A 24,094-nucleotide genomic window follows, 5' to 3' on the forward strand; every position below is an offset into this window, starting at 1 on the left:
ATTGAGGGAGCCCAGTGACGGGTCACCAGACTGATCCCGGGATGGCAGGACGGGCATTTGGGGAAAGAGTGGATCGATGGAGCTTTTACTGGGATTGAGACGAATGAGGGAATCTCACGGAAACATATAAACCCCTGATGGGACTGGACAGGCTCGATATGGGAAGAATGCTCCCAATGTTGTGTAAGGCCAGAACTAGGGGTCACAGTCTGAGACTAAGCGGTAAGCCATTCAAGACTGAGATGGGGAAGAATTCCTTCCCTCAGAGAGTGGTGAACCTGTGGGATTCTCTCCCACAGGAAGCTGCTGGGGCCAGTTCATAGATTCAAGGGAGAGTTGGATGTGGCCTTTACGCTTAAAGGGACCCAGGGGTATGGGGATAGGGCAGGAATGGGATACTGAGATTGCATGATCAGCCATGTTCGTATTGAATGGTAGTGCAGGCTCGAAGGGCCGAATGGCCTACTCCTGCAGTTATTTTCTATGTTTCTGTGCTTAAGTCACGTGATTCAGAGTTCAAGTCTAATTGCAACACTTGATCCCTATAGTCCAGGCTGACACAGTACCAATGACACCAATGAGCAGGATTGGGCCATTCGGCCCTTCAAGCCTGCTCTTCCATTCAATATGATGAAGGTTCAATACCCTGTTCTTGTTTTTTTCTCCCTATGCCCTTGATACCTTTAGGCTTAAGAGCTATAACTTTTTGAAAGCATTCAATGCTTTGGCTTCAACTGCTGTCTGTGGCAGATATTTCAACAAACTCACCACTGTGTATGACTGACAGCACGGTGGCTCAGTGGTTAGCACTGCTACCATCGCGCCAGGGACCTGGGTTCGATTCCAGCCTCTGGCGACTGTCTGTGTGGAGTTTGCACATTCTCCCCGTGTCTGCGTGGGTTTCCTCCGGGTGCTCCGGTTTCCTCCCACAGTCCAAAGATGTGCGGGTCAGGTGAATTGGCCGTGCTAAATTTCCCGTAGTGTTAGGCGCATTAATTAGCGGTAAATGTAGGGGGATGGGTCTGGGTGGGTTGTTCTTCGGAGGGTCGGTGTGGACTTGTTGGGCCGAAGGGCCTGTTTCCACACTGTAGGGAATCTAATCTAATCAAGCAGGCTCACTATATGAGTACTACAGGCCCTGAGGCAGAATTGAGGCCTGCAGTTGCTGGGCCACCACCGCCCCCCCCCACCCTCACCCCCACCCCCACCCCCACCACCTCTGAGTGGGTGTGGACTTGGGTTAACTGTTTGCACACCAAATAACCTTGTTAATGAGATAAAATTCACAAAAAACCTTCGGATTTTGGAGCTTTTCGGATAAAGGGCGTCTACCTGTACAAGGGGGAGGGGCAGAAGCATGGGCCTAGTGGAATCCCTACAGTGTGAAAGCAGGTCATTCGGCCCATCCCATCCACGCTGAACAGAAGGAGAGATAGGAGGGAAAAGCAAAACAGAAGCATGGAGTAGAATTATAACCGCTCGGAATGAAATCAATCAATTGGGTAAAGATCTAAGTAAAAAGACTTCTGGGAAAAAGGATGACAGAATCATTGTGTATTCACTCCAGTTCTCCTCCTGAGGAGTTATGTTCCGTTGTGTAGGTAAGTGTCTGAAAATTCAAAGAGAATAATCAGAGTTCCTCCAGTTTTCACAAAGTTTTGAATTATGTTCCTGTGAAGCAGTATGGGATGGGGCATCTCGAGGTTCTAGATTAATGCAAGTTGTTGTTATTTCTGGACCAAGATGCTCTACTAACACATGGGCATAAAAAAAACTTATTTTCCACAGGGGTAATATTGTTCAAACAGGCACTAGAGAATCATTATTGAATAAAATCACCTTGTAGTTGATGAGGAGCCATAGATTTAAAAAGGATTGTGATTTTGTTTTGAATTTTCCTTCTGATGTTCCAGATCCAAACACTGCAGGTTCCAAGATTCCCAGTGACACCTAATTCCCATGTTCATTTTGCCGAATATTAATGTTCACGTGATGTTTCCAACGCAATACTCCTGTGTTTGCGTTAACTGTGATTACTCTGCTCCCCGGATGGGGCCTACTTTCCCAACTGTACACCAGCGACCTTCCAATCTCCGGTCAGCTCTATGTTACTCTTTCAGAACTCTCCTCCAGGCATCCCATCATTCCCAGATGAGTCAATGCTAACACTTAGCTGTTAGATTGGAGAGGGGACTTGGAGAAGGCTTCTGTCTCTCCCAAATGTTCCTGCCAGCTTTTGATGTTCGCCATCCCTGGTTCTCCTCCTAAAGGCATTGTCTCTCTGCATGGTGCAGTTTCACAATGAGCTCCCAGTGATCCCTGTTGGGATAGTTTGTGCTGTTCAGTCGCAGTTGTCCTCATTCTCAGGGTTCACTCGGAGGAGTTAACGATTCGAGCCGTTTCCTGTTTCTTTTGTCTCGCCGCGTGGTGCCAATACGACTGGTTATAAACCTACAAACAACTCCTCTCAAATGGGGGATCAAACCCGAGACCTAAGCAGTTATTCGTGACTCAGTTCCACCTCGAGTCCGATTTCAAACTTCCAAATCCTTCAAAGAGCCCAACTTGACAATAAAGCTTGACAGCACAACTCCCAAAGTGCTCGGTCTGTAGATAGTTGGAGTAAGATCTCTTCTGTCTTTGTTTCCGTTACTTATTCTCAGGTTGGAATGGAACTGTGTGAAAGTGAGGACTGCAGATGCTGGAGGTCAGAGTCAAGATTAGAGTGGTGCTGGAAAAGCACAGCAGGTCAGGCAGCATCCGAGGAGCAGGAGAATCGAAGTTTCGGGCCCTGATGAAGGGTTTTTGCCCGAAACGTCGATTCTCCTGCTCCTCGGATGCTGCCTGACCTGCTGTGCTTTTCCAGCACCACTCTAATCTGGAATAGAACATTGTCAAACAAGATTCTTGAGGGACTTAGAGATATACAGTTTTATAGCATGGAAACAAACCCTTCGGTCCCACTCATCCATGCCCCCCAGTTTTCAGAATTTGCCTCATTTGGTCTATACCCCTCCGTACCTATCCCATCCATGTACCTATCCAACTGTTCCTTAAATGACAAAATTGTACTCGGCTCCACCACTACCTCTGGCAGCCCATTCATCAGGACCTGATGAAGGGCTTATGTCCGCAACGTCAATTCTCCTGCTCCTCGGATGCTGCCTGACCCACTGTGCTTTTCCAGCGTCACACTCTCGACAGCTTCTCTCTACCCCTCGTGATTTTATAAACGTCTGTAAGGTCACCCCACAATCTGATGAATCACTGCATTAAAAGCAAAATACTGCACCCAGTAGTGACAGTCAGGGGTGTGAGAACGTTTTATACTTACCAGGCAGGATAATAAGCAGGAGAGATAAAGGGGAAGCAGTGGATCTAATCAGTTTGGATTTTCAGAATGCAGATGATAAGGTGCTGCACATAATAAGCCCCTGTGTTGGGTAACAGTATATGAGTAAAAAGTGAGGTCTGCAGATGCTGGAGATCAGAGCTGAAAATGTGTTGCTGGTTAAAGCACAGCAGGTCAGGCAGCATCCGAGGAACAGGAAATTCGACGTTTCGGGCCAGAGCCCTTCATCAGGAACGAAGGAATCGACAGTATATGAGCGTGGATAGGGGATTAGCTAATAGAATACTGAGAGTTGGGATGAGGGGGGCATTTTCAGGATGACAACCTGTAATTAGTGGAGTGTTACAGGGATCTGTGCTGAGGCCACAATTATTTCCAACATTCCAACTTGGGTGAGGGAAGTGAATGCAGAACAACCTCGGTTATCCGAACGTCAATTATCCGAATTTCTCAAGGTCCTGTAAAAACAAGTTCCGTTATCCAAACAATCAGTTTGTGCAGGGAAATTCCCTCTGTGCTTGGCTTGGTTTAGAATTGTGTATAAGACCCGCTCAGTTCTCCCAATAACCTGTAACCTCCACTCAGTTCAATCGCTTACCCAGTAATACCCGCTCGGCTCCACCTGAACAAGGTGCTCCCCCCCGCCCGTCTGGTTCGGAAAATTGAGGCTGCTCTGTGTACTCTCTCACCAAGTTGCAGACAACACCAAAACAGTTTGGAAGGCGTGTGGTGAGCCTGACTCACAGAGGGATGCAGACACGTTAAGTGAGTGGGCAAAGAAGTTGCCAGCTGGAATGTAATATGGGGAAATGTGAGGTTACTTTGGCAGTAAGTACCAAAAAGAAGAAAGCTCCAGAACAGAGAGATTTAGGAATCTTCATCCAGAAATCACCGTGCCACCGTGGGCGGCACGGCGGCACAGTGGTTAGCACTGCTGCCTCACAGCGCCAGGGACCCGGGTTCAATTCACGCCTCAGGCGACTGACTGTGTGGAGTTTGCACATTCTCCCCGAATCTGCGTGGGTTTCCTCTGGGTGCTCCAGTTTCCTCCCACTGTCCAAAGATGTGCAGGTGAATTGGCCATGCTAAATTGCCCGTAGTGTTAGGTTAGGGGTAAATGTAGGGGTGTGGGTGGGTTGCGCTTCGGCGGGTCGGTGTGGACTTGTTGGGCCGAAGGGCCTGTTTCCACACTCTAAGTAATCTAATCTAATCTTAAAAAAAAAGCAACTAATAGGAAAGTAAATGGACTGTTTGCCTTTATTTCAAAGAGAATTGAGTACCAAAGTAGGGAGGTTTTGCTAAAACCATACAAGGCACAAGTCAGACTACAGCTGGAATACTGTGTGAACGGTTCTGGCTCCTTATCTAAGGAAACGTATACTAACATTGAACTAACAGTATCACTAACAACCACCTGATGAAGGAGCGTCGCTCCGAAAGTTAGTGCTTCCAATTAAACCTGTTGGACTATAACCTGGTGTTGTGTGATTTGTAACTTTTGTTTACCCCAATCCAACACCGGCATCTCCAAATCATATCACGGAAGGCATTCCAGAGAAGGGAGCGACTGTTTTATCAGGAGAGGATCAGTAGGCAGAGGCCTGTGCTCAGTGGAGTTTAGAGGAATGAGAGGTGACCTTATTGAAAAGTAAAAGATTCTTAAGGGACTTGACAGAATAGATGTGGAAGGAACTCCGTATCAAGAATTTATCTTGCTTTAATCTATTCCAGATTCTCACCATTTTGGTTTTGGATGATGAACTGTGTGTTGACCTGTCTCTGTAGGCTTGTGGCTGGAATAGCAACCCTTATTTACAATGTTGTACTGTCCTGGTTCAGCGCCAAGTGGTAAATTAATTTGGGATTACTATTGTTTACTAAAAGGTACTTCCTCATTTGCCAAGAATAGATGTTTTGGTTTTGATTTGGTGACTCTTTCTCGAGACGTGATTTGGAATGGTTTCGTTTGCAGTTGTTTGGAATGGTACGAATATCCCAGTATTTATTATTCATGTTTGCACGTTCACAGGTTCAAGGAGACCAGGTACTGACAGGCACGGACAATCCTGATTACAGCCCAGCTTCAGGAACCACTGCTCCAACTGGGGACAGGTCCAACACATTGGGTAATGCCCAAGCTTCAGTCATGGGCGCCACACAGGGCACTGGAGACCAACCTCCTGCCCCTGCCTCACAAGACAGCAGGTAAGGTTCACAGAAACCAGGCCAACATTGTTTTATTCAAATTTAATTTTATTCAGTATCATACAAAATCTTTGGTGTTTTCTCATATTTCTCTTCCTGATGTGATTGTGCCACTGAGTGGGAATGGTATCTCCATTCAAGCTGTAGATTATTAATTGATAGGGCTGCAGTTTTGATGTAGTCACTGCACTGCGCTGAGTTTGTGATGTCATGTGACCTCGGGGAGAATCGTTCCTCGTGATTAAAGTCCTCCTGATATGGAGTCTCTAATCTCCGGGAACTAGAGAGGCTTGTACCTTGGGTTCTGTGACAAGGCTGGGGATTCAGTACTCTTGTACAGGGTAATTCCTCCGTGCTTGGCTTCATTTATAACACCCACTCCATTCTCCCAATACCCTGTAACCTCCACTCAGTTCCATCAATACCCCGTAATACCCATTCTACTCCATCCAATACCCTGTAGTAGCCGCTATGCTCAACAATTGAATGTCTGGAATAAAATATAGAAATTTGGCAGTCTATAAACAATGGGAGTGTAGGAGCTGGTGTGGGCCATTCAGCCCGTCCTTAACCAATACCACCGTTCTAGATTGTAGCTGATCATCTACATCAACACCTTTGTCCCCACCGTCTCGACATCCCTGACATCATTACAACCTGAAACTGATTGGTTCATGTCTTGAACCTGCTCAGGGACTGAACTTGCCCTCCACTTTGCGGAGTGGACTCGATGGGCCGAATGGCCTTACTTCCACTCCTATGTCTTATGGTCTACCGTTTGAAGCCCAGCATGTCAAAGGTCCTCTCCCCTCCGAGTGGAGCAATGTCTCCTCTTTGTCCTAAATGTCTTGGCCCAGTTTCTGAGTCTGTGTCCCCTCATTCTAGACACCACCACGCCCACATCCCAAAAAATAACAGCCAGAGGCTACATCCTTCCTGCATGTACCCTATTGACCCCGTAAGACTTTTTTTTAGTGTTTGAATTAGATCATCTCTCATTCTTTTGAAGTTCAGAAGAATACAGACCCAGTCTCCACAAGTCTGTCCTCTTCTTACAGCCCCTGCCCTGCCAGAAACCAGTCCACTGCCCTCCCTCTGGGAGATTAAAACTGCTCATCATCCTCCAGGTACGGTCTCCCAAAGGTTCTGGGCAAAGGAAGGAATACTTCCTCCTTTCCTCAGAGGTTGGTGTTTGGATGATAATTGATATATCACCTGGGAATAATGTATCTGTCCAGCTTTAAAGTCCAATAGGAAAGTGAGCTGCGATACGTAATTACTGACTAAGAAAAGCAGTTTGAACTAATTTCTGGTTTGTACCCTGTGCATCCTATACCCTGTACGGATAAAATCCGAGAAGGACTGAATGTATTAAATTAAGTTAGTTAAACTTTACCAAGTGCAGCATAGAGATGGAAAAAATGATCAAAAGCTTTGAGATTTTCAAAGCGTTATTTTTGCAATCAAGGTTTTTAGTTACTAGTTTGTTCTAGGCACAACAACATCAAAAACTCAGTATGAAAACGGTCAAATATCCAGCAAAGAGGTGCTTTCTAAGGCTGGCTTAATGCACACTGTTAGAACGGAGCTGAATGATTGTTTTATGTACATTTGGCCCTCTGTAGCTTGCCCTTAATAAAGTGTTTAACTCCAGCGCGAGTTCCTGAGTTAACATCGGTTTACAAAATTGACAAAAGAAATGGTGAGGAAATGCCAGGAAATGCTTTCACAGAGACCTGGTTCTGGAGGATGGGGAGCATGGGCTGTGCTGAGTTACAGAAGGATGAGGTGTCTTCAGTTTCACTAAATAGGAACCAAAGGCACTGGGATTACTTGGCAGAGGCTGTGGAGAGAGAAGCCGAGTTTAGGTTTCAGATCACTCACAAACACACATCGGTAAACCTAATCAATCCATGAGAAAGTCCAAGTTATTTTACTGGGAGAATAGAAAACTTCATACCATTGGGTCAACTTTCAACAGGAAACTAGACCAATGCGAGAGAGAAAGGAAATAGAAGATTGAGAGAAAGAGTGAGTGAAAGTGTGGTTTGAATGCTGCTGGCTGTGCTGGTATTTCGATGTAATTGCCTGAATATTTGCTTCTAACTGTTGGAGAATCAAAAGCTTCTGGATGATGTAATTGCTGAGTCAGCTGTCTTTGTTCAGAGGTTCAACTACAGCCGCGATGTCATTTCATGTCTTTTGCTACATTCCAGCAGCCAGCTGTCCTCTGGGATTGCAAACTCACTGACCTCCTCCTCATCGCTAGCAGAAATACTGGAAATAATGAAGCACCCCTCGTGAGTCGTTCAACTGCTTAGTCCTGGGGAAGTACCTGTGAACGTGTCTGTCTTTGTATACCTGGGGGTTGTGATTATCTCTCAGCAATGTTGTCTGTTCAATCGTACTGCGCGTTTATTGTAACAAAAGTCTATTCATTTTGATTGTTCCGTTATACAATTACAGGAAAGGCTGAGGCACTTGGGGCTGTTTTCATTGGAAAATAGAAGGTTTAGGGGTGTACAAGATGGCTAGGGGTTTAGATATGGTTGACCATGAGAACCTTTTTCCACATATGGAGTCAGATATTACAAGGGGGCATAGCTTTAAATTAAGGGGTGGTAGGTATAGGGCAGATGTTAGGGGTAGATTCTTTACTCAGCGAGTTGTGAGTTCATGGAATGCCCTGCCAGTAGCAGTGGTGGACTCTCCCTCTTTATGGGCATTTAAATGGGCATTGGATAGGCATATGGAGGAAAGTGGGCTAGTGTAGGTTAGGTGGGCTTGGATCGGTGCAACATCGAGGGCCAAAGGACCTGTACTGCGCTGTATTTTTCTATGTTCTATCTTCTATGAAAATAGAAAGAAGGGCCTTACTGCCCTTTCACCATATGTACAAGGGTGAAATAGACTTCTGACAAGGAAGTTAGCAGCAGGGCTAATCGAGTTAAAAGATGCCTTAATTGTAAACCCTGTGCTGCTGAATTTGAGAGGGCAGATTCAGGAGAAGCTGACGTTACTAAGAAGGTCCCACCTTTTTTGACCTCTCCTCTCGCCTGAGTTAAAACCATCTCCAGTCGTCTCGCGTGCTCTCTCTCTCTCTCTCTCGCGCTGTCTCTCTCTCTCGCGCTGTCTCTCTCTCTCGCGCTCTCTCTCTCTCGCTCGCTCTCTCTCGCTCGCTCTCTCTCGCTCGCTCGCTCGCTCTCTCTCTCTCGCTCTCTCTCTCATGCGAGGGTGGTGCACTGGGACTATTGTGACTTTGCCTTTACCTGTTGACATGTTTCACAATGCTGCTCAGTTCCCTCCCAAGCGCACATAGCTCCAGTTGGTGAACTCAGTAGACTGACCCTGCAGCAGTTGGCTGTCACAGAGCAGTGAGCTGTTGCACATGTCGATGTACACCACGCAGAATACAGTGAGCTGTAACACTGGGCCATACCTGAAACTAGGCCAGACCATGCCCTCCTGTGCACTCTTCGGCTAAATCCTAGTCTCCAACACAACATGGTCTGTATCGCAACAATATCAGTGTGGTAAAACTCCCCAAGACCATCTGAATCTTTGGGAAAGAGAAACAGATTTCAGAAACACAACCATAGTTTTGGTGAGTGAAGTGAAGGCCTAAGTCAGAAATTGAGTGGAAATGATATAATAATTTGTCTAGGAAACGATCTTTGCTTTGTAGCTGTCCTGTGTGAACGGTATGTTGTGCAGTTCAGCAGTTCCTTGTGTCTGTAAGCCGGGGAGCTGCAGAGAGGATTGATTTTCAGCTCTGTGCGCAACAGCTGAACTTGACCTGAATGGTGATGGGGAGAAAATGGGATGGAAGGAATTTAGGTATTGGATAACGTTTCCTCAAAACTCTAAATGTCTTCACAATCAGGCTGGTGTCCAATGTGAACATTCTGTTTGTTGATGGAACATGTCAGATGGCTGCTTTGTATTGGAAGTGTGCCTCATGCCTGGGTTTGTGCGATCGATTAGTGAGACCTAAAAGGCGGTGTAGATTTGATCTCTCTGAAATGGTGTTGAATTAAATGCTGGGTCTAATAGTTTGTGCTTCTTTGCTGCTGACAGTACTGGGATCCAGCTGCTGCCAGAGCAAAGAGGGCTCTACCCCAACTGCTTCATCAGTGCAGAGGTGGTGCACTGGCTCATCAGCAACGTCGAAGGTGTGCAGACACAGTTGATGGCCATCGATATCATGCAGGTACTGTACACAAGCAGCACCACGTCCCAGTCACATTTGTCTTGGTCAACTTGAAACAGCGTTTGTATTGAAAGAGCTGACCTCAGCTACAGCTGTGGGGCCAGCTATTGGTCTCTGGAGCCCCCACTCAGCTCTCAGTGGCCACACTCTGTGCGGTTCAGATGATTGATGGGCCATGGGATGGCCTTCCTGGGGTCAAAGTAATTGGAGACCATCAGGGGAGGACGTGGCGACTCCTGGTACAGTGCCCTCTCCTGGTGAGGGTCAGGCAGGGAAGTAGGCAAAGGGAATGGGGAGGCTGCTGGGTGGAAGGGGAGGGTATAACATGGAGGGGAGGGAAAGGTAGGCCGCGCTGGGTGGTGATCTGCCAATTAGCAGCAGCGACAAGGAACTGGGCTCACTTCTTCAGACCTGGTGTCCCCATCAGGTGCTGAGAGCCTTTGACCAAGAGTCCCTTCCTAGACCCCACAGAGCAGGCCGGCAATTGTCCTTGATTGACACAGAGGGGGAGCGGGCGGGTAGGTTCCCGAGTACACAGCCGATCGGAATGGAGCAGAGTCTCCAACTACCTCCTCTCCCTTCAGGTTAAAACTCCTCATCTACCCCCAGAATGGACAGGGCACAAGTTTCTGTGCCACTCAGAATGTGGACTGACGGCCCCTGTGGGTGAGATGGTTGGATTTCCATCATTACAACAGTTGTGAGAGTGTAATGCTGAGGGATGAGTGTCTGACTTTGAGGTCCCTCCACATCAGTCAGTGCTTTGCAGGCCTGACCCAAAACTGCTCCTTTACTGAAAACCACAGCGAGGTGCAGTCATTCCCCAAACCCGTGGTTTACTAAAGAAGTTGAATCTTATGTCAAGAGGGAGAAGGAGGCTTATGTTAAAGATGAGACATGAAGGCTCAATTAGGGTGCTTGAGAGTTACAAGTTAGACAGGAAAGACCTAAAGAGAGAGCTAAGAAGAGCCAGGAGGAGACATGAGAAATCTTGGCAGGTAGGATCAAGGAAAATCCTAAAGCTTCCTGTAGCCATGTCAGGAATAAAAGAATGACTATGGTAAGATTAGGGCCAATCAAGGATATTAGTGGGAAGTTGTGTCTGAAGAGAGAGGCCCAAAATGATTTTTTTTTAGTCAGTATTCACACAGGAAAAAGACAATGTTGTCAGGGGAAATACAGCCTATTAGACCTGACAGGATTAAGGTTCACAAGGAGAAGTGTTAGCAATTCTGGGAAGTGTGACAATAGATAGGTCCCCTGGGCCGGATGGGATTTATCCTAGGATTCTCTGGGAAGCGAGGAAGAAGATTACCTTTGGCTTTGATCTTGGTCGTCATTGTCTACAGGAATAATGCCAGAGACTGGAGGATAGCAAGTATTGTCCCTATGTTCAAGAAGGGGAGTAGAGGCAATCCTGGTAATTATAGACCAGTGAGCCTTACTTCAGTTGTGTGTAAAGTGTTGGAAAGGGTTAAAAGAGATAGATGATTATAAATCTTTGAAAGGAATAATTTGATTAGGGATAGTCAACACAGTTTTGTGAAGAGTAGGTCGTGCCTCACAAACCTTATTGAGTTCTTTGAGAAGGTGACCAAACAGGTGGATGAGGGTAAGGTGGTTGATGTGGTGTAGATGGATTTCAGTGACGCATTTGGTAAGGCTCCCCATGGTAGGCTGTTGCAAGAAATATGGAGGCATGGGATTGAGGGTGATTTAACGGTTTAGATCAGAAATTGGCTAGCTGAACGATGACGGAGGGTGGTGGGAAATATTCATCCTGGAGGTTAGTTACTAGTGGTGTACCACAAAGATCTGTTTTGGGGCCACTGCTGTTTGTCATTTTTATAAATGACTTGGATGAGGGCGTAGGAGGATGAGTTAGTAAATTTGCGAATGACACGAAGGTCGGTGGAGTTGTGGACAGTGCTGAAGGATGTTGTGGGTTACAGAAAGGGCATAGATAAGCTGCAAAGCTGGGCTGAGAGGTGGAAAATAGAGTTTAATGCGGGAAAGTGTGAGGTGATTCACTTTGGAAAGAGTAACAGAAATACAGAGTACTGGGCTATTGGTAAGATTCTTGGTAGTGTAGATGAGCAGAGACCTCTTGGTGTCTATGTGAAGGCATATGGTATGTTAATGTTTATTAGTAGAGGGATTGAGTTTCAGAGCCACGAGGTCATGTTGCAGCTGTACAAAACTCTGGTGCGTCCGCACTTGGAGAATTGTGTACAGTTCTGGTCACCACATTATAAGAAGGATCTGAGCAACCTTTTGAGAAGATTTGTAGCTCAGGTTGAGATCCTGGATGTAGGTTTGCTCACTGAGCTGGAAGGTTCAATTCCAGACGTTTCGTCACCATGCTAGGTAACATTACCTAGTGGGGTGACGAAACGTCTGGAAACTAACCTTCCAGCTCAGCGAGCAAACCTACATCCATAGCAAGGACGTGGGAGCGTTGGAAATGGTTCAGAGGAGATTTACTAGGATGTTGCCTGGTATGGAGGGAAGGCCTTACGAGGAAAGGCTGAGGGACTTGAGGCTGTTTTCATTAGAGAGAAGAAGGTTGAGAGGTGATTTAATTGAGACATACAAGGTAATCAGAGGGTTAAAAAGGGTGGGCAGGGAGAGCCGTTTTCCTCAAATGGTGATGGCGAGCATATGGGACATAGCTTTAAATTGAGGGATAGAAATAGGACAGATGTCAGAGATAGTTTCTTTACTTCGAGAGTAGTAGGGGTGTGGAGTGCACTGCCTGCAACAGGAGCAGACTCGCCACCTTTAAGGACATTTAAATGGTCATTGAATAAACATATGGATGAGAATGGAATAGTGTTGGTTAAATAGACTTCAGGTTGGTTCCATAACATCGAGGGCTGAAGGGCCTGTACTACGCTGTAGTGTTCTAAAATATATACATTACAGTGGGTGTAAATCTATATGCTCACTAACAGCAGAGCTGTCTGCACTAGAATGGAGACCAGTCTCAATGTGTTTTTCCATTGACTTGATTAACCATGGATGATGTTGAATAGTCTGTTGACCCTCACCATTACTCCAGTTTGACCACCACCTTTCAATCCCTTCCCCTTGCTATTTTAGCGTTCTCTCTGCGTTCCACTTTAAAAATCCCGATCCTTATCTCCCCCGACTGTTTGATGTTGAGATTGTTATCAGACTATTGTACCCGTTGCTTTTCATCTTCCAACAACCTCTGCAAAACTGGGGTTCCTGAGAGCGTTGGGAGCCCTGTCTGTACAATCCCCCCACTGTCACCATCCAGGCTCCATGTCCCCTTTGCTGGGAAGCAGACATTGAGAGACCCAGGGAAGTGTTATACAGGAGGCAGCTGCTGCCATGGAGCCAGCTGAGGTTTGCAGCTGTCTGTCTGAGTGATCCAGTGAGTGAGTGTGCGTGGCTGATCGAGGCAGTTGCCCTCTGGTAGGTTTGTTTCTGCTGGCGGGCACTGGCTTGGTGTACAGAAGCTGACCTTTCCCTGTGCACATTGCTTTCTGCAGAAAATGCTGGATGAGCAGCTGATTGTCCACGCGTTCGGGGAGTCCATGCGAACGTTTGTGTACGGCTTCTACTTGTACAGGCTTGTCACCGACAAAGACACTGAGAAAGGTAAAGATCTATGTGGTACCCACACCCACACTCACTCACTCTCTTTCTCTCACACACACTCACTCACTCTCTCTCTCACACACCTGCACACGCACTGACTGTCACACGCACACACCCACACACATTGACACTCACACCCACAGACACGCACCCACACCCACGCACTGACTATATACACACACACACACTGACTATACACACAGATAGGCACACTCACACACCAACTCTGTCACACTCACTGACTCCCATACACTGACACCCATTCCCCCAGCACACACACACACACACACACACATATCCAACCACACCCACACCCTGATACCACCCTAACCCTGATACCCACCCCACACATACACACCCACACCCTTACACCCCCCTCACACACACACAGATACATACCCACACCCTGAGACCCCCCCACACACACACCCTGACACCACCCCCACACACACCCTGACACACACACACACACACACCCACACATGCCGATACACACCCACACCCTGACACCACCCCACCCACACACAGATACACACCCACACCCTGACACCCCTACACGCATGCACACCCACACCCTGACACCACCCCCACACACACAGATACACACCCACACACACAGATACACCCCCACACACACAGATACACACCCACACCCTGACACCCCCCACACACACAGATACACACCCACACCCTGACACCACCCCCACACACACCCTGACACACACACACCCACACATGCCGATACACACCCACACCCTGACACCCCCCCACACACAGATACACACCCACACCCTGACACCCCCCCACACACACAGATACACACCCACACCCTGACACACCCCCACACACACACAGATACACACCCACACACACAGATACACACCCCCACACCCTGACACCCCCCCCACACACGCACACTGATATTCCCCCACACCCTGTCACACACCCCCACACACACACAGATACACACCTACACCCTGACACACTTCCCCCCCGCCACACACACACACACCCTAACACACACACACACACACCCTGACACACACACACACCCCCCCCCAGATACACACCCACACACACAGGTACACCCCCACACCCTGACACACACACCCTCAGATACACACTCACACCCTGACACCCCCCCACACCCCCAGATACATACCCACACCCTGACACACCCCCCCCCCACACACACACACGCCCACACCCTGACACCCTCCAAACACGCGCACACATACTCACCCACACCCTGACACACCCCCACACGCACACCCTGACACACACCTCCCCCACACACTCCCACACCCTGACACCCCCCCACACGCATAGATACACACCCACACCCTGACACACACCTCCCATACACACTCCCACACCCTGACACCCCCCCCACACGCATAGATATGCACCCACACCCTGCCACACACCTCCCATACACACAGATACACACCCACACCCTGACACACGCCTCCCATACACACAGATACACACCCACACCCTGACACACACCTCCCATACACACGCCCATACCCTGACATACCCCCCCCCCCACACACATGCACACAGATACTTCCCCACAACCTGACACACAACCCCCCACACACACAGATACACACCCACACCCTGACACACCCCCCACACGCGCGCACACACAGATACACACCCTCACCTTGACACCACCCCCACACACACACAGATACACACCCACACCCTGATACCCCGAACACACACAGATACACACCCCCACACTCTGACACACACCTCCCACACACACACAGATGCACGCTCACACCCTGACACACACACCCCATACACACAGGTGCACACACACATCCTGACATCCCCCCCCCCCACACACACACACACACACACCCTGACACACACACACCCACACACACAGGTACACCCCCACACCCTGACACACACACCCCCAGATACACACCCACACCCTGACACACACCTTCCACACACGCACACAGATACTCACCCACACCCTGACACACCACCACACACGCACACAGATACTCACCCACACCCTGACACACCCCCACACCCACACCCTGACACACACCTACCCCACACACACCCACACCCTGACACCCCCCCCACATGCACAGATACACACCCACACCCTGACACCACACCCCACACAGATACACACCCACACCCTGACACTCCCCCACACGCACAGATACACACCCACACCCTGACACCCAGCCCCACACGCACACAGATACTCACCCTCACCCTGTCACACCCCCCACACCCACACCCTGACACCCCCCCACACGCACAGATACGCACCCACACCCTGACACACACCTCCCATACACACGCCCACACCCTGACCCCCCCACACACACGCACACAGATACTTCCCCACAACTGACACACAACCCCCCCCACACACAGATACACACCTACACCCTGACACTCACTCCCACACACACACACACCTGCACCCTGACACACCCCCCACACGCACACAGACACACACACACACCCTGACACCGCCTCCACACACACACCCACACCCTGACACACACCCCCCACACACACGCCCACACCCTGACACCCTCCACACACACACAAATACTCACCCACATCCTGACACACAACCCCCCACACACACAGATACACACCCACACCCTGACACCCCCCCCACACGCATAGATATGCACCCACACCCTGCCACACACCTCCCATACACACAGATACACACCCACACCCTGACACACGCCTCCCATACACACAGATACACACCCACACCCTGACACACACCTCCCATACACACGCCCATACCCTGACATACCCCCCCCCCACACACATGCACACAGATACTTCCCCACAACCTGACACACAACCCCCCACACACACAGATACACACCCACACCCTGACACACCCCCCACACGCGCGCACACACAGATACACACCCTCACCTTGACACCACCCCCACACACACACAGATACACACCCACACCCTGATACCCCGAACACACACAGATACACACCCCCACACTCTGACACACACCTCCCACACACACACAGATGCACGCTCACACCCTGACACACACACCCCATACACACAGGTGCACACACACATCCTGACATCCCCCCCCCCCACACACACACACACACACCCTGACACACACACACCCACACACACAGGTACACCCCCACACCCTGACACACACACCCCCAGATACACACCCACACCCTGACACACACCTTCCACACACGCACACAGATACTCACCCACACCCTGACACACCACCACACACGCACACAGATACTCACCCACACCCTGACACACCCCCACACCCACACCCTGACACACACCTACCCCACACACACCCACACCCTGACACCCCCCCCACACGCACAGATACACACCCACACCCTGACACCACACCCCACACAGATACACACCCACACCCTGACACTCCCCCACACGCACAGATACACACCCACACCCTGACACCCAGCCCCACACGCACACAGATACTCACCCTCACCCTGTCACACCCCCCACACCCACACCCTGACACCCCCCCACACGCACAGATACGCACCCACACCCTGACACACACCTCCCATACACACGCCCACACCCTGACCCCCCCACACACACGCACACAGATACTTCCCCACAACTGACACACAACCCCCCCCACACACAGATACACACCTACACCCTGACACTCACTCCCACACACACACACACCTGCACCCTGACACACCCCCCACACGCACACAGACACACACACACACCCTGACACCGCCTCCACACACACACCCACACCCTGACACACACCCCCCACACACACGCCCACACCCTGACACCCTCCACACACACACAAATACTCACCCACATCCTGACACCGCCCCCACACACGCACACACACACCCTGACACACACCCTCCACACACGCACACAGATACTCACCCACACCCTGACACACCCCCACACCCACACCCTGACACACACCTACCCCACACACTCCCACACCCTGACATCCCCACCACACGCAAAGATACACACCCACACCCTGATACAACACCCCACACACACAGATACACACCCACACCCTGACACTCCCCCCACACACACCCACACCCTGACACACCCCCACACACACGCAGATACACACCCACACCCTGATACACACCTCCCATACACACACACCCACACCCTGACACCCCCCCACACACACACCCACACCCTGACACTCCCCCCGCCACACGCGCAGATACACACCCACACCCTGACACACACCTCCCATACACACACACCCACACCCTGACACTCCCCCACACACGCACAGATACACACCCACACCCTGACACTCCTCCCCGCCACACGCGCAGATACACACCCACACCCTGACACACACCTCCATACACACACCCCCACACCCTGACACTCCCCCACACACACACACACACCCTGACACACCCCCACACACACACAGATACACGCCCGCACCCTGTCATACACACCCCCAGATGCACACCCACACCCTGACACACACCTCCCACACACACGCCCACACCCTGAAACCCCCCCCACACACGCGCACAGATACACACCCACACCCTGACACACACTCCCACACACACACACCCACACCCTGACACACTCCCCACACGCACACACGCGCACACACACACACACACTCTGACACCACCTCCACACACACACACCTGCACCCTGACACGCCCCCCACACGCACGCGCATACGCACACACACACACACACACACACACACACACACCCCCCACACACACGCCCACACCCTGACACCCTCCATACACACACACACAAATACTCACCCACACCCTAACACACCCCCACATGCTGACACACACCTCCCCCACACACACACTCCCACACCCTATCACCCCCCCCACACCCACACCCTGACACACACCTCCCCCACTTACTCTCACACCCTGACACCCCCCCCACGCACACAGATACACACCCACACCCTGACACACACACCCACACCCTTACACACACCTCCCACACACCCACTCTGTCACAATCACACACACACACAGATGCACACCCACATCCTGACATACACCCCACACACAGATACACACCCACACCCTGACACTCCCCCACAGATGCACACAGATACACAAACACACCTTGACATCACCCCCTACACACAGATACACATTCACACCCTGACACCCCCCCACACACCTCCCATACACACACACCCACACCCTGATACCACACCCCCCACACACAGGTACACACCCACACCCTGACACCCCCCCCACACACACATACACACCCACACCCTGACATCCCTCCCCCCACACACAGCTAGACTCCCACACCCTGACACCCCCCCCACACACACACACACACCCACACCCTGACACCACCCCCCCCACACACAGCTACACACCCACACCCTGACACCGCCCACACACGCACACAGATACACACCCACACCCTGACACCACACCCCACACAGATACACACCCACACCCTGACACTCCCCCACACGCACAGATACACACCCACACCCTGACACCCCCCCCACACGCACAGATACACACCCACACCCTGTCACAACCCCACACGCACAGATACACACCCACACCCTGTCACACCCCTCCCATACACACGCCCACACCCTGACACCCCCCACACACACGCACACAGATACTTCCCCACAACTGACACACAACCCCCACACACACACATACACACCCACACCCTGACACACATCCCCCACACACACGCCCACACCCAGACACCCTCCACACACACACACAAATACTCACCCACACCCTGACACCGCCCCCACACACGCGCACACACACACACACACACACACACCCTGACACACACACACCCGCACACACAGGTACACCCCCACACCCTGACACACACACCCCCAGATACACACCCACACCCTGACACACACCTTCCACACACGCACACAGATACTCACCCACACCCTGACACACCCCCACACCCACACCCTGACACACACCTACCCCACACACACCCACACCCTGACACCCCCCCCCACACGCACACAGATACTCACCCTCACCCTGTCACACCACCCACACCCTGACACCCCCCCACACGCACAGATACGCACCCACACCCTGACCCACACCTCCCATACACACGCCCACACCCTGACCCCCCCCACACACACGCACACAGATACTTCCCCACAACTGACACACAACCCCCCCACACACAGATACACACCTACACCCTGACACTCACTCCCACACACACACACCTGCACCCTGACACACCCCCCACACGCACACAGACACACACACACACACACACACACACACCCTGACACCGCCTCCACACACACACCCACACCCTGACACACACCCCCCACACACACGCCCACACCCTGACACCCTCCACACACACACACACAAATACTCACCCACACCCTGACACCGCCCCCACACACGCGCACACACACACACACACACACACCCTGACACACACACACCCGCACACACAGGTACACCCCCACACCCTGACACACACACCCCCAGATACACACCCACACCCTGACACACACCTTCCACACACGCACACAGATACTCACCCACACCCTGACACACCCCCACACCCACACCCTGACACACACCTACCCCACACACACCCACACCCTGACACCCCCCCCCACACGCACACAGATACTCACCCTCACCCTGTCACACCACCCACACCCTGACACCCCCCCACACGCACAGATACGCACCCACACCCTGACCCACACCTCCCATACACACGCCCACACCCTGACCCCCCCCACACACACGCACACAGATACTTCCCCACAACTGACACACAACCCCCCCCACACACAGATACACACCTACACCCTGACACTCACTCCCACACACACACACACCTGCACCCTGACACACCCCCACACACACACAGATACACACCCACACACACAGATACACACCCCCACACCCTGACACCCCCCCCACACACGCACACTGATATTCCCCCACACCCTGTCACACACCCCCACACACACACAGATACACACCTACACCCTGACACACTTCCCCCCCCCGCCACACACACACACACCCTAACACACACACACACACACCCTGACACACACACACACCCCCCCCCCAGATACACACCCACACACACAGGTACACCCCCACACCCTGACACACACACCCTCAGATACACACTCACACCCTGACACCCCCCCACACCCCCAGATACATACCCACACCCTGACACACCCCCCCCCCCACACACACACACGCCCACACCCTGACACCCTCCAAACACGCGCACACATACTCACCCACACCCTGACACACCCCCCACACGCACACCCTGACACACACCTCCCCCACACACTCCCACACCCTGACACCCCCCCACACGCATAGATACACACCCACACCCTGACACACACCTCCCATACACACTCCCACACCCTGACACCCCCCCCACACGCATAGATATGCACCCACACCCTGCCACACACCTCCCATACACACAGATACACACCCACACCCTGACACACGCCTCCCATACACACAGATACACACCCACACCCTGACACACACCTCCCATACACACGCCCATACCCTGACATACCCCCCCCCCCCACACACATGCACACAGATACTTCCCCACAACCTGACACACAACCCCCCACACACACAGATACACACCCACACCCTGACACACCCCCCACACGCGCGCACACACAGATACACACCCTCACCTTGACACCACCCCCACACACACACAGATACACACCCACACCCTGATACCCCGAACACACACAGATACACACCCCCACACTCTGACACACACCTCCCACACACACACAGATGCACGCTCACACCCTGACACACACACCCCATACACACAGGTGCACACACACATCCTGACATCCCCCCCCCCCCACACACACACACACACACCCTGACACACACACACCCACACACACAGGTACACCCCCACACCCTGACACACACACCCCCAGATACACACCCACACCCTGACACACACCTTCCACACACGCACACAGATACTCACCCACACCCTGACACACCACCACACACGCACACAGATACTCACCCACACCCTGACACACCCCCACACCCACACCCTGACACACACCTACCCCACACACACCCACACCCTGACACCCCCCCCACATGCACAGATACACACCCACACCCTGACACCACACCCACACAGATACACACCCACACCCTGACACTCCCCCACACGCACAGATACACACCCACACCCTGACACCCAGCCCCACACGCACACAGATACTCACCCTCACCCTGTCACACCCCCCACACCCACACCCTGACACCCCCCCACACGCACAGATACGCACCCACACCCTGACACACACCTCCCATACACACGCCCACACCCTGACCCCCCCACACACACGCACACAGATACTTCCCCACAACTGACACACAACCCCCCCACACACAGATACACACCTACACCCTGACACTCACTCCCACACACACACACACCTGCACCCTGACACACCCCCCACACGCACACAGACACACACACACACCCTGACACCGCCTCCACACACACACCCACACCCTGACACACACCCCCCACACACACGCCCACACCCTGACACCCTCCACACACACACAAATACTCACCCACATCCTGACACACAACCCCCCACACACACAGATACACACCCACACCCTGACACCCCCCCCACACGCATAGATATGCACCCACACCCTGCCACACACCTCCCATACACACAGATACACACCCACACCCTGACACACGCCTCCCATACACACAGATACACACCCACACCCTGACACACACCTCCCATACACACGCCCATACCCTGACATACCCCCCCCCACACACATGCACACAGATACTTCCCCACAACCTGACACACAACCCCCCACACACACAGATACACACCCACACCCTGACACACCCCCCACACGCGCGCACACACAGATACACACCCTCACCTTGACACCACCCCCACACACACACAGATACACACCCACACCCTGATACCCCGAACACACACAGATACACACCCCCACACTCTGACACACACCTCCCACACACACACAGATGCACGCTCACACCCTGACACACACACCCCATACACACAGGTGCACACACACATCCTGACATCCCCCCCCCCCCCCACACACACACACACACCCTGACACACACACACCCACACACACAGGTACACCCCCACACCCTGACACACACACCCCCAGATACACACCCACACCCTGACACACACCTTCCACACACGCACACAGATACTCACCCACACCCTGACACACCACCACACACGCACACAGATACTCACCCACACCCTGACACACCCCCACACCCACACCCTGACACACACCTACCCCACACACACCCACACCCTGACACCCCCCCCACACGCACAGATACACACCCACACCCTGACACCACACCCCACACAGATACACACCCACACCCTGACACTCCCCCACACGCACAGATACACACCCACACCCTGACACCCAGCCCCACACGCACACAGATACTCACCCTCACCCTGTCACACCCCCCACACCCACACCCTGACACCCCCCCACACGCACAGATACGCACCCACACCCTGACACACACCTCCCATACACACGCCCACACCCTGACCCCCCCACACACACGCACACAGATACTTCCCCACAACTGACACACAACCCCCCCCACACACAGATACACACCTACACCCTGACACTCACTCCCACACACACACACACCTGCACCCTGACACACCCCCCACACGCACACAGACACACACACACACCCTGACACCGCCTCCACACACACACCCACACCCTGACACACACCCCCCACACACACGCCCACACCCTGACACCCTCCACACACACACAAATACTCACCCACATCCTGACACCGCCCCCACACACGCACACACACACCCTGACACACACCCTCCACACACGCACACAGATACTCACCCACACCCTGACACACCCCCACACCCACACCCTGACACACACCTACCCCACACACTCCCACACCCTGACATCCCCACCACACGCAAAGATACACACCCACACCCTGATACAACACCCCACACACACAGATACACACCCACACCCTGACACTCCCCCCACACACACCCACACCCTGACACACCCCCACACACACGCAGATACACACCCACACCCTGATACACACCTCCCATACACACACACCCACACCCTGACACCCCCCCACACACACACCCACACCCTGACACTCCCCCCGCCACACGCGCAGATACACACCCACACCCTGACACACACCTCCCATACACACACACCCACACCCTGACACTCCCCCACACACGCACAGATACACACCCACACCCTGACACTCCTCCCCGCCACACGCGCAGATACACACCCACACCCTGACACACACCTCCCATACACACACCCCCACACCCTGACACCCCCCCACACACACACCCACACCCTGACACACCCCCACACACACACAGATACACGCCCGCACCCTGTCATACACACCCCCAGATGCACACCCACACCCTGACACACACCTCCCACACACACGCCCACACCCTGAAACCCCCCCCACACACGCGCACAGATACACACCCAC

At 52.4% G+C, this 24,094-nt stretch overlaps 1 protein-coding gene across 3 annotated transcripts in view; it reads left to right on the forward strand.

Annotated features, from left to right (window-relative positions):
- The window catches only part of depdc5 (DEP domain containing 5, GATOR1 subcomplex subunit), a 276,005-nt gene that overhangs the window by 217,107 nt on the left and 34,804 nt on the right, over positions 1-24,094 (forward strand). For 2 of the 3 annotated variants that reach the window (XM_060843792.1, XM_060843791.1), the window contains exons 32-35: positions 5,382-5,557; positions 7,774-7,857; positions 9,635-9,767; positions 13,286-13,394. In XM_060843792.1, the coding sequence (XP_060699775.1) occupies positions 5,382-5,557; positions 7,774-7,857; positions 9,635-9,767; positions 13,286-13,394 (502 nt within the window). The remainder of the gene's footprint in view (positions 1-5,381; positions 5,558-7,773; positions 7,858-9,634; positions 9,768-13,285; positions 13,395-24,094) is intronic. The other variant, XM_060843790.1, reaches the window with a different exon arrangement.

This window comes from Hemiscyllium ocellatum, chromosome 24, assembly GCF_020745735.1.
Source record: "Hemiscyllium ocellatum isolate sHemOce1 chromosome 24, sHemOce1.pat.X.cur, whole genome shotgun sequence".
Lineage (NCBI taxonomy): Eukaryota > Metazoa > Chordata > Chondrichthyes > Orectolobiformes > Hemiscylliidae > Hemiscyllium > Hemiscyllium ocellatum.